The sequence below is a fragment of the Ostrea edulis genome, chromosome 8, assembly GCF_947568905.1.
Source record: "Ostrea edulis chromosome 8, xbOstEdul1.1, whole genome shotgun sequence".
Classification (NCBI taxonomy): Eukaryota; Metazoa; Mollusca; class Bivalvia; order Ostreida; family Ostreidae; genus Ostrea; species Ostrea edulis.
This window is the reverse complement of record NC_079171.1, coordinates 18,547,763-18,565,601: the sequence shown is the minus strand read 5'-3', so window position 1 is coordinate 18,565,601 and position 17,839 is coordinate 18,547,763. Positions and strand designations below refer to the sequence as shown.

At 35.2% G+C, this 17,839-nt stretch overlaps 1 protein-coding gene across 6 annotated transcripts in view; it reads left to right on the top strand.

The window, feature by feature from the left end:
* Nucleotides 1–16,140, top strand: part of LOC125662903 (receptor-type tyrosine-protein phosphatase epsilon-like) — a 66,928-nt gene extending 50,788 nt beyond the window's left edge. For 4 of the 6 annotated variants that reach the window (XM_056147056.1, XM_056147054.1, XM_056147053.1 and 1 more), the window contains 11 exons: nucleotides 93–215; nucleotides 2,686–2,849; nucleotides 3,880–4,015; nucleotides 4,896–5,018; nucleotides 5,233–5,326; nucleotides 7,188–7,264; nucleotides 7,439–7,573; nucleotides 10,702–10,821; nucleotides 10,897–11,045; nucleotides 15,214–15,349; nucleotides 15,905–16,140. In XM_056147056.1, the coding sequence (XP_056003031.1) occupies nucleotides 93–215; nucleotides 2,686–2,849; nucleotides 3,880–4,015; nucleotides 4,896–5,018; nucleotides 5,233–5,326; nucleotides 7,188–7,264; nucleotides 7,439–7,573; nucleotides 10,702–10,821; nucleotides 10,897–11,045; nucleotides 15,214–15,349; nucleotides 15,905–15,979 (1,332 nt within the window). In that variant the 3' untranslated portion in view covers nucleotides 15,980–16,140. Of the gene's footprint in view, nucleotides 1–92; nucleotides 216–2,685; nucleotides 2,850–3,879; nucleotides 4,016–4,895; nucleotides 5,019–5,232; nucleotides 5,327–7,187; nucleotides 7,265–7,374; nucleotides 7,574–10,701; nucleotides 10,822–10,896; nucleotides 11,046–15,213; nucleotides 15,350–15,904 lie in introns of those variants that run through there. The other 2 variants (XM_056147057.1, XM_056147058.1) reach the window with 2 other exon arrangements.
* The last annotated feature ends 1,699 nt before the right edge of the window (nucleotides 16,141–17,839 follow it).

Sequence of the window (17,839 nt, the reverse complement as noted above, 5' to 3'; positions counted from 1 at the left end):
CTGCTTAATTGTTTTATTCAGTGGTAATATCTTACTTTCAGCTTATAATGTTTCATAATTAACTGTTAAGAGAATGATATTTGATACTGTAGGATGAAAGTGTTCCAAACTGGCCAAAAGCTGGACATTCCACGAGATCGGGACCTTTCCTTATTTCGACAATTCAAGAGCGTGATTATGCTTTCTGCTCCTTGCATTTATTGAAGGTTCAAAAGGTATACATTATAAAATGTTTACAAGATATAAGAGGCCAATGGACCACATCGCTCTCCTGAGTCACCTTAGTCTTGCTGTTGTGGTATTGAAAAAAAATTTTGCTTATCAATATTCCCATGAACATTTTTTACCCCATATCGTGGTCATAATCTAGCCACAGCATAAGCATGATACCAGGTGACATGTTTATAATCATGATATGAAATGCAACAACTTACCACAAGGAATCAAAATGAATATGAAATCCATACCTTAAACAGTTCAGACGATAATGCCTAAGGTAACTGCTCTTAAACGAAGGTCAAAATCTAAGGTTAAGGTTACAAGATCGAAAACTTTAGGTACCAAAATAAAAGGTTTTGTCACAAATAATGCATACTATTTTTATGCATACTAGTACATAAAATCTAGAAGATATATCAGTCACCATTGAAAAGTTATAAGCAACGTTAGTTTTGAAGTTTGGGTCAAACGTCAAGGTCACAAGGTCAAACATGCTAAAAGGAATCTATGTAAAACATTTGAAAGCTCTACCTTTCATACTTTAGGAGATATTGCCTAGATTTTGTTAGAAGTAGGTCAAACTCCAATGTCAAGAACACAAGGTTAAAAACGTTAATACCAAACAAAGGTCTTGTCTTTAGAAATACACATATGATGTATGGGAGCCCTTTGACTCACCATTCAGAAGTTATGAGCAGTGTTAAAAGTTTTAGACAGTCAGATAAACAGTCAATACAAACACAATATACCCTTTAGCCATTGTGGCATAGAAAAAACTTTACGAACATTTCCATTTTGATTTGATTTAGTGTGGCCCTACTGTTCTTGAAAAGAATTTATCTTAATTTTCCTGTATATTCCTATCTAATGCTTTGATATCTTATTGTGCCCCACCCTACTAGTCATATGCTCCCATACCCTATACCCCTGAATTTGAGCAAACTTGGATGCTGAAGATGCTTGCATGTCAATATAAATAATCATGACCCAGCGGTTGTTGAGAAGATTTTAAAAAGATTCCCAATTTGATCCCCAATTATGTCCTACAATACCCCGGGGGCACTTCAATCTGAACTGCCTAGGGGTGCTTGCATATTAATATGATTCATCATGAACTTTGAACGATTTCCCCTATATATCTTCATTTAAGTTTTTGATCCCCAATTGTGACCTTACCCTAATCTTATGGGCCGTGATTTGATCTACACTGTCAGGAAGCGTTTATGTAAATTTCAACTTTTCTAGCCCAGTTATTTTTAAAAGACTCACCCTATTTTAGCATTTTCTTGATTATTTCCCTTCTTTGAAGGGGACATGACCCTTCATGTGCCATATTTGATTGAAATTGGTCAGTAGTTCTGGAGAAGATGAACATGTGAAAAGTTAACGATGACGACTACAACATACTGCGGGTTAATAATGGAATCAAATTACATCAGCTGTCCCATTTTCTTCATTTATACTATGACGTCCTTATCAACCATTATTATTCACAATTAATATTATTATCACCTTGAATAAATACATCTCTGAGATTTTAATTATTGTATGTTGATGAATATATGAAGATAAAGAACAACGATTAATCAAATAATTCCTATAAAGAACACAACTGTAAGAGTAAGACAAACACGGACCCCTGGACACATCAGAGGTGGGATCAGATGCCTAGGAGGAGTAAGCATCCCCTGTTGACCGGTCACAGCAGCCGTGAGCACTTTATCTTAATCAGACAAACGGAGTTATTCGTAGTCAAAATTAATATGTAAACAACGCCCTAACAATTGGTATGAAACACGTCAGGAGCATTTAGCCTAATGACATGTAATGGTGACTTAGATCGTTATAACGACCATAGTTTGGTAAATGCTGACACTGAACGAGAATGCGGTGGTCTAGAGGTTAGAACGTTCGCCCTGCATGAGGAAGACCTAAGTCGTTAAAAAAGGTAATGACAGTTCATCGCCAAACGCTCGGCATCACATGTGAATGTCACGGGTCCTCGGAGATGACCTTAAAAAAACGGATGCCCCGTGTCACAGTAGGTGTGGCACGCTAAAGAACCCTCACTGCTGCTCAACGGCCGTAAACACCAAGCAATAGCCTAAATTTGAAGCCCTTCACCGGTCTTGGTGACGTCCCCATATGAGTGAAAGATTCTTGGGAGAAACGTTAAAGAGGGTACAGGTACAATCATTCAATTAACCGAACGAGTCTATTGAAATCCCTATAACATAATTTATTTGGCATTAGCTTGGCTCGATTTAAAAACTGATCATATACAGAGCATCTTATAGTGTATAAAAATAAATATATTCGGGTGAAATGGAACATAAGTACATAAATATGGGATGTTAATGGTGGAGAAGTTGAAGTCATCCCCATTTGTCATAAAGTAGGTAAAATGAATACTACATGTAATATAGAGCAAACATTCTCACATTGGCATAGCAAAATTTGTTGCAGGATAATTTACATTTTGTACAACGTGATGTGTTACTTTTCCACTACAAAAATTGGCTGGGCGAAAAGGAGCCTACACTGGTGGACTTAGTATCCTTTTACTTCCGGGTCATCGCTTTTCGTACCGATGTTGCCAAACCCTGTGGTCCATTGCTCGTGCAATGCAGGTAAAATTACTAGAAACAAGATGTTTGTAAAACATCTATGCCCCCTCCCCCCTAATGCAAAATTCAAAAGAGTTAAACACATGAATCATTTAATTGATAGTAGTGCCAAAACAATTCAAGATATTGAGTGGATAATATCTTTTTATGTCCAGAGTGGATTGGCCATTGGCTTTTGACCATGTGACCTAAAAACCAATAGGGGTCATATACTCCTTAGGATGTACCAGTACACAAAGTTTGGTCTCAATCGAGCAAATGATTCTGAAAATATAGGAGACAATATTTTGCTTTGTCAAGTTTCACCCTTGACCAAGTGACCCCAAAATCAGTACAGGTCACCTACTTTTTAGGATGTACCAGTCTACCAAGTTTTATGTCTGTCAAGCGAAGGGTTCTCAAGATATTGAACGAACAGTATCTTCCTATGTCCAGTTTGACCTTAGACCATGTGACCTCAAAATCAAAAGGAGTCATGCACTCCTTAGGATGTACCAGTGTACCAAGTTTGATGTGTGCCAAGCAAAGGGTTCACAAGATATTGATCTGTCAATTTATTTCTATGTCCAGTTTGACCTTTGACCATGTGACCTCAAAATCAATACGGGTCATCTACTCCTTACAATGTATCAGTGAATCAAGCTTGATGTCTGTCAAGGAAAGGGTTCTCAAGAAAATGGGCGGATAATATCTTCATTTGTGTAGAGTGGATTGACCCTTGACCTCAATAGGGGTCCTCTTCTACACATAAACAACCCACATATGAAATATGAACGGTTCTCAAGATACTGAGCGGACAACATGTGGTCTACCGACTGACCGACATACAGACCAACCGATAGGTGTAAAGCAATGTGCCCCTCTTCTTTGAAGCGGGGCATAAAAAGTAGAAATTTCAACTGAAATCTGCAGCTTTTGTATTGAATAGCATACCGAAATGCACTTCCGCTCTATAACGTCTTTAATTTTCAAAATCAAACAAAATACAATTTATAATGGAATTTTGAAATATATTTGCAAATCGTCTCTACAGTGATGGCATTGGGAAAACTGGTGTCTTCATAGCTTTAGACGCTTTGTTCAACCACGGACTCCACACCAAAATGATTGATGTTCCGCACTATATACAGACAATGCGGCAGACCAAACCAAATATGATAAAATCCGTGGTAAGTTTTACTATTCAGTACCAAAACCGCTGATGTAATATTAGGTCGCAAAATGCTTTTTTAAAACTTGATTTATTGTACATTCAATGATATGCACAAAGAAATTGAAAATACTGAGTTTCAGTTCTATGAGAAATGTTTTTTGATACTTTATAGATTGAAAATCGTTCGATACATTGCTTTTGGTATGTCAAACGCTGAATTCTTTTAACAATATATATCTATATATTGTTTTGTAATCTAACTTAAGGTAGCTCCATCCTCATGTGACTTATCAATATTAATGGTTAAAAGTGGAAACACTTTATTAATTTCCACTCAATATAGTTTAATTCAATTATTAACCAAAGAAAATGTGTATGTTACAGCCTTTTTAAAGATGTCAGACATACAAATACAGAAGTATACATCAACATCAGAAAATCACATATTTTCGTTAAGCAGAATAATAAAAATTGATAAAAACTTGTTGAAATGACAAAATTTAAATATCAACAGTTTAAAAAAAAACTGTTAATTCATATTAGGGAAACAAATGTGTAATAGACGTCAAGTAGAGGAAATTCCAGCATAGGAGTTATTGCCCTTGACAACATTTTTTTTACTCATAAATAATTGATTATCTATGGAAAATATAAACTTGTTCAGTATCAATAGTTTACCAGATTTTTTTATTATATCTAGTGAATAACACTCCCCAGAAATATATATTTCTACATGTATCATGTGCAAAGTTTAATTTATTAAGATTTTTGCAAAAACCTATGACACTACATGAGGATCGATCAACCTTAATCTCAAAAACATCAAAATGATAGAAAACGACAATGTGTCAGGGAGCACTGTATCGAGTATTTGCAGTTTCAGTTTTCTTTTAAAGGGAGAGTACATCACACTACACCGGCTGCTTCTGGAGGTTTTCACTAGCACGCCCAAACCTTTATCATCCCAAAATTTTTTGCTGGATAAAGTGGACAATGAGGCAGTACTTCAGATGTTTTCCGTATGCTTTTTTATACCAAAATTTAATAGATGTGAATTAAACAGATTAAAAAAGAATATATCTTTTTATTTTCGTTTTATTTGATAAAAATAACTCAATGATATCATGGGGGGGGGGGGGGGGAATGTCAACCAAACTCGTATACATATCACAATTCTTGTAGTTATGCAGAAGTTATAATATCATAATGTACCTTTGGTTTCACTTTTCTCAGGGAATCAACACAAAAAGACCGACTTATAAACTGTGTGATTATGAGCAGGCTTTCCAAAATATGGACCTAGTTTCCAATATAAATGCTTTACCGCGTAAGTATGATATTTTTCAATGTCTTATCTTCGCTACCAAAGACAATTGAAGGAATGGGATAACCCCTGTTTCTACCTATTATACCAGTCATATCTTCTCGAAACTTTCCGTGTTGACTATAGGTTGAGGGTTTCCATAGTAAAATGCACCATAATTATGGGGTGAAATTACACCTCAAATTCACAATTACAATATATTTCAATGCTCTGGGATCTTTTACTTGAACAGAAGCGATATATTGCAAGATGATAATATACATTTTTATTTTCGTGATTGGCACTTGGGGGTGTTTTAAGACCACATCTTATTTCATACTGCTGCTGAATAATTTGATGGAGAATACGAAAATTGTTGGCCTTTTGTTCCAGAGCGTTCCATGTTGTATTTATTTTGTTTCACATCGTTTTTAGCTCACCTGAGTGAAAGCTCAAGTGAGCTTTTCTGATCGCCTGTCTGTAAACTTTTTACATTTTCGACTTCTTCTCCAGAACCACTGGGCCAATTTGAACCAAACTTGGCCAAAAGTATCCTTGGTTTAAATGGCTTTCAAGTTTGTTCAAATGAAGGGTCATGTCCCTTTCAAAGGGAAGATAATTACAAAAATAGGGTGGGGTAATTTAAAAATCTTCTCAAGAACCACTGGACCAGAAAAGCTTAAATTTACTTGAAAGCTTCCTGACATAGTGCCAATTCAAGTTTGTTAAAATCATGACCCCCGGGGGTTGGATGGGGCCCCAATAGAGGATCAAAGTTTTACATGCAAATATAAAAGAAAAAACCTTCTCAAGAACCACTGGGCCAGAAAAGCTGATATTTCCATGAAAGCTTCCTGACATAGTGCCAATTCAAGTTTTTAAAACAATGGCCCCCGGGGGTTGGATGGGGCTCCAATAGGGGATCAAAGTTTTACATACAAATATAAAAGAAAAATCTTCTCAAGAACCACCGGGCCAGAAAAGCTGATATTTACATGAAAGCTTCCTGACATAGTGCAAATTCAAGTTTGTTTATAGCATGGCCCCCAGGGGTTGGATGGGGCCACAATAGGGGCTCAAAGTTTTACATACAAATATATAGGAAAAATCTTTTAAAATCTTCTTCTCAAGAACCACCGAGCCAGGAAAACTGATATTTACTTGAAAGCTTCCTGATATTGTGCAGATTCAAGTTTGTTCATATCATGGCCCCCGTGGGTAGGATGGGGCCACAAGGGGGGGGGGGGAGTCAAGTTTTGCATACAAATACATATATATAGGGAAAATCTTTAAAATCTTCTTCTCAAGAACCACTGAGTCAGAAAAGCTGATATTTACATGAAAGCTTCCTGATATTGTGCAGATTCAAGTTTTTTCAAATCATGCCCCCAGGGGTAGGATGGGACCAGAAGGGGGGATCAAAGTTTTACATACAAATATAGGGAAAATCTTTAAAATCTTCTTCTCAAGAACCACTGAGCCAAAAGAGCTAAGATTTACTTGAAAGCTTTCTGACTTAGTGCTGATTCAAGTGTATTCAAATCATGTCCCCCAGGGTTAGGTTGGGGCCACAATAGGGGATCAAAGTGTTACATAGAAATATATAGGAAGAATCTTTAAAAATCTTTTCAAGAACCATTGGGCCAAAGAAGTTGACATTTACATGAAAGCTTTCTGGCGTGGTGCACATTTAAGTGTGTAAAAAGCATGGCCTCCAGGGGTAGGTTGGGGCCACAGTAGTGACTAAGGGTTTACATGCAAATATATATTGAAAGTCTTCAGATATGGGCCAAGGTGACTCAGGTGAGCGATGTGGCCCATGGGCCTTTTGTATGAAATTTTACAAATGAAGAAACACTATTTACATTAATATTTAATTTTTCAGTTGACAGGTTTCACTATTCTTCTGACCATGCAGTGCAAACCAAATCACCTTTGTTTACAAATTCCATTACAGTTCCCGTAAGCATAGTCAGGTCATATACCATCTTATTCCCTGTTTACATTCTTCAATTTCATTTAAATTCGATGTATTGTAGTACCATTAAACTTTATTGTGTTTGCTCAAACAGTTCCCAACAGCTACGTACATGTGTCAGGAGTACTAAACATCAGCGATTTATTCTATTCATTTAGTCTTACACCTCAAAGAACAGGTTTATCGTGTCGCAGCTACCGTGTTTATTCAACAATGAAAACTCAACAAGGGTGCTAAAAGGTATACCCTGTTGCGTCATGATATTGATGGGATCACGTGAAGAAACGGAAACAGTAAGTACATGTAAAATATACAAAAGTATTACAACAAACGTAGCTGACAGATGCGTCGGAAAGGCCAAAGTTGCTATAAAGGTTATCTACGATCAATTTTCTTCTAATATTTTGTCGCATAGGCTTTCTGGATAATATCCCGGTGAAGTCTTGAAACATTTATCGTACGAATTCACTTTTCGATGTATTTCCGTAGGGTAGGTAGCAGGGGACATTTTCGCGCTATAGGCGCTATAGGCCCGGTCAACTTTTTAAAAGAATGGAAATACCACATATTTGAAGTGATATTACATGTGTAAAAATGTATAGAATAATTTTGGATACATGTCAAATGTAGCTGAGTGCTTAATAAAAATATTGATGTACAACATGTAGGTGTCACCATGATTCTTAGCATATAGATGGGTGCAAATACGAAACTAAGGCACATGGTCAGTTGCTGAAGAAATTCCGGTGAAAACATGCATGGTCCAGCAAAAACTTTTCAGCTATTCCTGTAAAGCCTCTTTTTCTCAAATGCACCATAAAAACTACATATAAATAAATAAGGCACGCTTACATTGCTCACAGCTCTTACTGTGACATAAACTTCTCGATTACATGTGAGTTGGACCCAGGTATGATCGGGTAAGGTTAATAGGTCATATTTGTGACGTTTGAGGGTTATTCATCATTGGCCTGAATTAAATCAGGCTTGTCAATCCTAGTAGATCCTTGTGTTTTATGATAGTTTTAGTTTGGGGATTTAAAACCAATCTAAGTATAAGTCTATCAGCGGAATTAATTAGACCAATAGTTAATTATGTCATGATAAATTGTAGTATTATTTCATAGTTGAATACATGTTAATCTTTGAGATTGCCAATCAATTTTAAACTAGCTTATGATGCTTGCATTTCTTTGCAGCTTTCATTGATATATAAACACACATTTATGTCTGCATTCGACAGTCACAGACACGTTTAAGAGTAAAGCATTCAGTTGTCATTACACTGACTCGGGCTTTACAGATTGGTGCATATAAGTTACGAATGTAAGCCTGACAGATAATACTCTATCTTGACTCTGTTAGGGTATTTATTAATTTTAGAATGTATCCCAAACGACCGACTACGTAAATTTTGAAGATGTACAGTTAAACCTGTAAATTATGTATGTCATTACAGTGTTGATTGCTTCACTATAGTCTTTTCTTTTTCACATGCATTGTATATAATCATGAATATGAAAAAATTAAATAAAGTATGAAAGTTTAAATGCATAATTTGTCAAAATCTAAAAAATATACCAATATCGCACCCCCAATCATGTTTGTGCATGATTTTTGCATGCATTGAGTGATAAATATAATTTAATATCTAGAATGAATATATTTGGAACTGAATAACATGCAGTTTCCCGGTTAATGAATCAATAACCGAGGAATTTTTCACACCTTTCATAGACGGAGCATTACAATTTATGAATTCAATGCCCCTATTTTTTATCAAACACTATGATAAAAACAAAATAATATTCCATAATCAAGCTGTACATTCTCGTTTCAAAAAGAAAATGCACAAATATTTAAAGGTACTTTCAATTGTTTAGAAATAATATTAATTGATACAATTTAAAAAGACACTACAGCTCATTTTCCACATGTTTAATTAAGTGTTTTTAAGACACGTATCGATAAAGTGATAAAAATTATATCGATACTGACAATTTATAACCATTTGAATGCATCAATTTGCTCTCAACTACGCTTTGAAGACCATCCGAAATTCAAAGGTTTCTTCATGCTGACTTGAACGGACATTTTACATCACGTGACTTAGAATGCCAACATTATTTTGTAATAACGTACTTTGTGTTTCGTCTGGGATGTCCCTGTTCGAGACTGCTAATGTATTTTCCCTCGGCACCTTAAACTTCGGCGTTGTCCGTTGATTTTTGATTTACATGTAATTGTTCAAGTTTTCTCGATTTCCTCACACGTGTCCTTCCTGGTGTAATCTACGTCCAACAGTTTTCCTGGACGTTTTTGTGTTCTTTCATTAGAGATTGTCTGCGGTTTGTTTTAGTTTCTGATATGTTAAGCGCGGTATTCCATTACTCTCATTCGTTACTGCACGTCTGCTACTGTGAACTATAAATAATTCCTTGAAATAATTCATATTTCACATCCTTTATATTACACCCCAATTTTACTCCGTTACGTGTCAGCAATAAAAATCATATTTGAAGAGTCTAAATGATGACGACTTCCGCCATGGTTGTTGCAATACTTTCGGACACTTAGTATAGTTTTGCACGGTTGGTTATTGATACAATATGCCTATAGATTTATTTCATATAACCAGGGTACGTATATCATATGTTCAATATTCAAGACATACTTTTCAAATTACTATTATTATGTATCCCGTCTTTCAGGGGAGACATATTGTTTTTGTACTTTTGTCCCTCCGTCCATCTGGCTGTCACATCATCTTGTGAATGCATCTCCTCCTATATGGCTTATTGGATAGGCTTGAAACTTTGTACAATGCTTTATTGCCATTTGCAGATGTGCATAATGGTTGGACAGGAGGATCCAATTATTTTTCTTAAAGTTATAGTGGATCTAAGAGGGGTGGAAGATGTAAATGAGCTTGTGAACACTTCTCCTATATGGTTTATCTGATAGGTTTGAAACTTTGTACAAGCTTCATTGTCATTTGTAAATGTGCATATTGTTGGGACAGGATGATCCAATTATTTTCGTAAAAGTTATAGTGGATCTAAGAGGGGTGGGTGATGTAAAATAGCTTGTGAACACTTTTCCTCCAATATGGCTTATCTGATAGACTTGAAAATTTGTAAATACTTCAGTGCCATTTGCAGATGTGCATATTTTAGGGACAGGGGGATCTAATTGTTGTCCTTAAAGTTGTAGTGGATACCTCCGATGGAGGGTGTAAAATAGTTTGTGAACACTTCTCAGAGTTCATAATGTCTATCTTCCTGTTCATGCTTTCTCCTCCAAACCATGCAGTACATTACGGGGAGGAGGTTTCATTTGGAACACTTTCAATTTGGAGAGCTGTGGAGACTTTTGTTTTTCATAAAAACAATCTCTAGTATATTATGGTGTTTCATTGTAGGTCATTTCTCAACTGTTGGATGAAGGTCCAATGTATAGTAGTTTTTACAAACATAGAGTTGTAAACAAAACTACTGTCTCAAACACCTTGTGTTTCACTGAAGCAGTTGTCAAAAGCCAGGTAAATATTCTCTTTACTGACCTTTGGCACTGTTTTTGACCATATCAGACTTCTTTTCAATTCTTATATTTACAGGAGGAAGCAACAGAGCGCACACTGTCGATTTGTGAAATGTCATCTTGGCCCACTAAACACCTGAATACTGAGGCCTACACTGATATGCTCAAAACCCTGACAATAGTTCTAGAATCTGATAAAACATCACCCATTCTTCTACTAAGCCAGTAAGTACATCTAATATTTTGTTTCTTTGTGTTCACATACAAGATCTCACTAACAGATATGTACATGTAATAAAAACTTCAACTGCTGGAATTGCATGAGTACATGATCAATACCCAATATAAACATGGATAATAGAATTGATTGTGATATTAGATAGGTAGGTGCTGTACGACAGCAAACTCAGTATCATTTTGTGTTTACCTCTCCTGGGTCACAGGCTTAACGTTGTCGTTAATATCAGCATACAAGGTTTGATCAAAATATCTTGAATAGTTTCTTTGAAACTGAGCTAAACGCAAAATGTTCTTTTATTTGACCAGTCAAAAGAGAAAAATCTCACACTTAAGTCCAAGTTTTCAATTATGTGTTGTTGTTTTGTTTTTTTAGAAATGCCACTTCATAGTTTTTCGAATTTCCATTAGTTGCTCTGTCTTTGTATTCTTAGGAGTCAGAATTTATTCAAAAGATTTTACATGAGAAGAAACTATATCTTGCTGTTAACACCAACTAGACATTCAGAGACAGCGACCACGTTTTGCCTATTTTAAACAATATATTCACTTTCATTCAAATGTCAATTCGATATATCACAGTGAACTACATCATATAGTAGTCGTTCATATTTGAATATTTTATTGAACTCAATTTTATGACAGATGGGATTACTTCAGATTTGCAATGCTAAATGTTTCATCATTATCTGTATATGGTGTTTATGTATCTCGTATAATTCGATAACTGTGTATGATCGTCCTAAGTACCCCTTGCTTGTCGTAAGAGGCGTCTAAATGGGACCGCAAAAACTGAGGTCACGTGTCACAGCAGGTGTGGCACGATAAAGATCTCGAGAGGGACGTTAAACAATATAAAATCAATCAATCTGTGTATGATCAATTTTGAACCGAGGCAGGCTACTGACAAATAAGTTGTCGTTGCAGGTGTTTCAACAGTCATGTTTAAAGTCAGCATTTCAAACATTCTACGGTCGTAATAATAACATAGAATCTCGCAGCTTTATAGTTAACAGTTCACTTCACACTATATGACGTTACTATGAAAACTACGTCAGGACGTACAGGTCTATAGTTGTATCGCGGGGAAAATGTCATAATATATGGGTCCTGTATCAAGTGTTCAGCTGTTTTAATTATATATATATATATATATATATATATATATATATATATATATACCCAATAATAAAAGTCAAGAAACACAAAACTCGAATAACATTTCACTGTTAGCGCTTTCGGCTTTAATGCCTCTTCAGACAGTTATAAAATTTTATAACTGTCTGAAGAGGCATTAAAGCCGAAAGCGCTAACAGTGAAATGTTATTCGAGTTTTGTGTTTCTTGACTTTTATTATTGGGTGTATTTACTGTATGAAATATGAAATACCGAATTCTTCATTTACAAACTATATATATATATATATATATATACTACGAGTTAGATTTGATGACATTAGAATCGTCCCTAATGTGTAAACAAGTGAAAAGATGAGGATCGTTTGTGGATATTTTGTGTGAAACCTGAAGAGGAATGTTGCTTAAGGAAAAATACGAATTATTCTAATACTGATATAACCGGCCAGTCTTTGCGAAATTCAAAAATACCCTCTGTGACGATTCGACACTTTTGGTCAAATACTCGTATTGACGATGCTAGGAATGTTTATGTTTATAACAAACCTAAACATTTTCCCAGTAAATCTTACAACGTTTTACCTCTCTAACTCTCCACATGCACCGAAGCGAAGCAGGAACTTAAGTATGTATAAATATCGGGTCTTTTCTCGTACATATATATTAAATATTTCTAATTTCGTCTAGTTATCGAACATCTACGGACATAGGCTTTGGTGACAAAATAACATTTGTAAAGTGACATTCATTACTAACGTTACGTAGTTTGGGTCACATTAACATTGCTGCGTTGTCATTGGTCGAATGCTGTCTGATGTGTATCATCATAACATACAGATTTTGTGTTTCATACCATCGTAACATACAAATTTTGTGTTTCATACCATCATAACATACAGATTTTGACTTCGGTTTACTTCGTTTACCTGATCCAGATATAGGACTCGCTGGGATGTGATCGGTCAATAGGGGATATATAGGACTCGCTGGGGTGTGACCGGTCAATAGGGGATATATAGGACTCGCTGGGATGTGACCGGTCAATAGGGGATATATAGGACTCGCTGGGGTGTGACCGGTCAATAGGGGATATATAGGACTCTCTGGGATGTGACCGGTCAATAGGGGATATATAGGACTCGCTGGGGTGTGACCGGTCAATAGGGGATATAGTAACTCTCGTAGAATAGAGCAGGAACCGCGGGTAATCACACAATGAATTAAAACCCCTCGCATCTGTATGGACAACAGGGTTGTTTTACTGATAACATGAACTTAAGCCTAATGTGTCCGAGCATTAGCAGCATTGTAACCACTATTGTCCATATTTTCGTCTTTCTTATTCAGGTTCTGCATACGCGTATATTACAAATTTCATATAATGTCAATAGCATAGGAATGAATATTCATTAATGTAAAAACATTTCTTTTGTACAAAACAAGAGAAACCTGATAAAACTACATTGGATAACCGTTTTTAGTGTAAAGAAACATATAAAGAACAATTGATGTCTTGTTTAATCACCAAAATCACATATTCGTGTGCCTATTTTGAGGTTAAAAGTGTTTGAAATAGTAAAATACTGGTGTTATTACTGAAATATATAATATAGAACAATTTTCATTGAATTCAAATTTGATGACTAAATTACAGATAATGCCTCTTTAACAAACCAAATGTCGTACACTAATGTGCATGTATTTATACACTAATGTGCATGTATTTATACACTAATGTGCATGTATTTATACACTAATGTGCATGTATTTATACACTAATGTGCATGTATTCATACACTAATGTGCATGTATTCATACACTAATGTGCATGTATTTATACACTAATGTACATGTATTTATACACTAATGTGCATGTATTTATACACTAATGTGCATGTATTTATGCATGTATTCATACACTAATGTGCATGTATTTATGCATGGATTTATACACTAATGTGCATGTATTTATACACTAATGTGCATGTATTTATACACTAATGTGCATGTATTTATACACTAATGTACATGTATTTATACACTAATATGCATGTATTTATACACTAATGTGCATGTATTTATGCATGTATTCATACACTAATGTGCATGTATTTATGCATGTATTTATACACTAATGTGCATGTATTTATACACTAATGTGCATGTATTTATACACTAATGTGCATGTATTTATGCATGTATTCATACACTAATGTGCATGTATTTATGCATGTATTTATACACTAATGTGCATGTATTTATGCATGTATTCATACACTAATGTGCATGTATTTATGCATGTATTCATACACTAATGTGCATGTATTTATGCATGTATTTATACACTAATGTGCATGTATTTATACACTAATGTGCATGTATTTATACACTAATGTGCATGTATTTATACACTAATGTGCGTGTATTCATACACTAACGTGCATGTATTTATACACTAATGTGCATGTATTTATACACTAACGTGCATGTATTTATACACAAATGTGCATGTATTCATACACTAATGTGCATGTATTCATACACTAATGTGCATGTATTTATACACTAATGTGCATGTATTTATGCATGTATTCATACACTAATGTGCATGTATTTATGCATGTATTTATACACTAATGTGCATGTATTTATACACTAATGTGCATGTATTTATACACTAACGTGCATGTATTCATACACTAACGTACATGTATTTATACACTAATGTGCATGTATTTATACACTAATGTGCATGTATTTATACACTAATGTGCATGTATTTATGCATGTATTTATACACTAATGTGCATGTATTTATGCATGTATTTATACACTAATGTGCATGTATTTATACACTAATGTGCGTGTATTCATACACTAATGTGCATGTATTTATACTCTAATGTGCATGTATTTATACACTAATGTGCATGTATTTATACACTAACGTGCATGTATTTGTTTTTAAACTTACTGCATAAAATGAGAATAAACACATCTGTATCCAAAATGTTATTCAGGGACGGCGCTCAAGGCTGTGACATATTTTGTGTCATACACAATTGTTTGGAACAAGCATTACTGGATGATGAAATTGATTTGTGCTCGGTCATTCGTCAACTGCAGACCAGGAGACCAGAATTCATTGCTACTAAGGTTAGCATATTTTCGTTTTTGAAATAATTATTTGTAAAACGCTCAGTCAAAGCTAGATTCATATATGTGCAATTTCCGATTTCAAAGTTAAGATTAAAGATTCTGGTTATATGAAATATACTTTGTATGTAGAACCCCAAAATGTTTACTACATATAGAATCGGAATGATATTTCGTATTTTCACATCACTATCGACAATGCTAAGACGCAATAGGTGAAATTCAAACAAAACTGTCTCTACTTTATCGGTCGTATCCAAGGTTACGATTCTGCTTTTAAATGACGAGCAGTGTTGCCGAGGGAGAGAGGTCACCTCTGATTAAGCATTGCTACTAAGGTTAGCATGATTAACATCGGTTTCGAAAAGGTGTACGAATTGAGAGAATGTCATAGATATATGAGAATGCTAAACAAATTTAAAGTTCTAGATATATAGGAACAATACTAGTATATGATCATGTGTATGTACAGTTTTAAAAATATCAATACTTGTATATGTTATACCAAATAGTAGGTGAAACCAATGTCACAGTTCATTGCAATTTCTGTTACAGGAAGAGTTTCAACTTTGTCTGGAAGTTTGTCGTAAATGTCTCTCGGTGACCATGACCAGAAGCTGTGAAATATGAGGAAACATGTGATCCATGTTCCAGTAAACCAAGCCCAACAATCTAAAAACAAACAACAGAACTCAGAATGTTTTATTTGTTGTAATTATTTTTCTATTCATCCAAACTAACTGGTGTATTATATGAATGGTATTCAATTACAATACATTGTATCTGCTTTATCAATGTTCTTTTTGTATGAGCTGAAACAAATGTACCTCGCTTATCACTTCATTTCGTGGTGAGGTGTAACCATAAAACAACAAATGTTGGTATGAAACCAAGAAGATACATGTATGAAACCAAAAGATGATTCTGTGTATTTCATGAAAATTACCAGTAAAGTATTTTGTGGCGCCATTGATTACTTCGCTACGCATCCCTTAAAGAGAAATACAACACCAGATAAAATGGATATAGATGAAACGTTGGGGATATATACATTAATATCTGGAAATTGAAAAAAAAAACTTTCAAATTTACTTTATTTCGTAAAAACAAATGCAGTTTAGTAGAATGTGATGTGAAGAAAAGTCAAAACTGCTGGATTTCAACCCGCGATCGAGACGCTAATCCACTGAGCTAGTCAGCTATGTAATTAAATCTAAACGAAATGGACAAATACTGTTGCTATTTATATTTCCATCCATGTTTTAAAAGGATGTCAGCCATTATATTCCCGTAGGGATCCGGGTTAGAATAGGTCCTCAGTACCCCTTGCTTGTCGTAGGAGGCGGCTAAATGGGGCGGTCCTTCGGATGAGATCGCAAACTCAAAGGGCCTGTGTAACATCGGGAATAGCACGATCTATCCATGCTCAAAGGTTGTAGGCGCCGAGCATAGGTCTAAATTTTGCAGCCCTTCATCGGGAATGGTGACGTCTCCATATGAGTGAAAATGCTTCAAGTGGGACATTAAACAACCAATCAGCCATTATGAGGATATAGTGTAACTCCATCTATACTAGGTTTAGATCCCAAAGCAACGTTGATTCAACATATCCCATAAGGTTTATTCATCCATGCACTAGTTTTGATTAAACTCAGCGAACCAGCTTGTTCCATTTCTTCGCTTTATTTCACATTCATTTAAGTGAATCGACTCTTAGCTGCTGAAGTGAACAGAGCTAAATTGCTGACGACTGCACCTTATATATTAATGGATCAATCTATTCATTATAGGGGATAACAGGTTATCACCATGAATAATTTACAAAAATTAAGTCTCGAATGAGACGTAAAACAACATACCAACAGACAAGACTTCCAGATCCCCGTCCTCTTGTGAGAGATATTCAAGCTTCCATTACGTGACCGTAAGCTCGCAATATAATTTTGAATCGGGTCATACCAATTCATACTAACTGCGAGTAAACCAGATTCAAAATTCTATTGAGAGTTTATTGTCACGTAATACAAGCTTAAATATCTTGCACTGGACGAGGAAGTCTTGTTTGTTGGTATGATTTGTCAATTTGCAAAGGAAGTCCTAACTGGGTCCAATGCTATCTGACGTGTTTCATACTTATTGTTCTTTACATACTCAATTCGACCATGGATTACTCCGTTTGCCTGATCCAGATAGAGGACAAATGGCGGGTGTGACCGGTCAATAGGCGGTACTTGCTCCTTCTAGGTACCTGATTCACCTCTGGTATCTCCAGGGGCTCGTGTTTGCACTTCTCTTCTTTTGGTATTTGATTTATGAGAGTGATCCCTGCTCGTTATCTGTTCATCGACCATACAAAAGTTGACTCTTATACTTCATTAATACACGTTAATATTTTTTCTGAATGAATTGTAACGTCTTAATATGAGTGAAAAATGGTAAAACAATCAATCAATCAATGTTATATCATATTGAAACAAGTTGAACAGCATA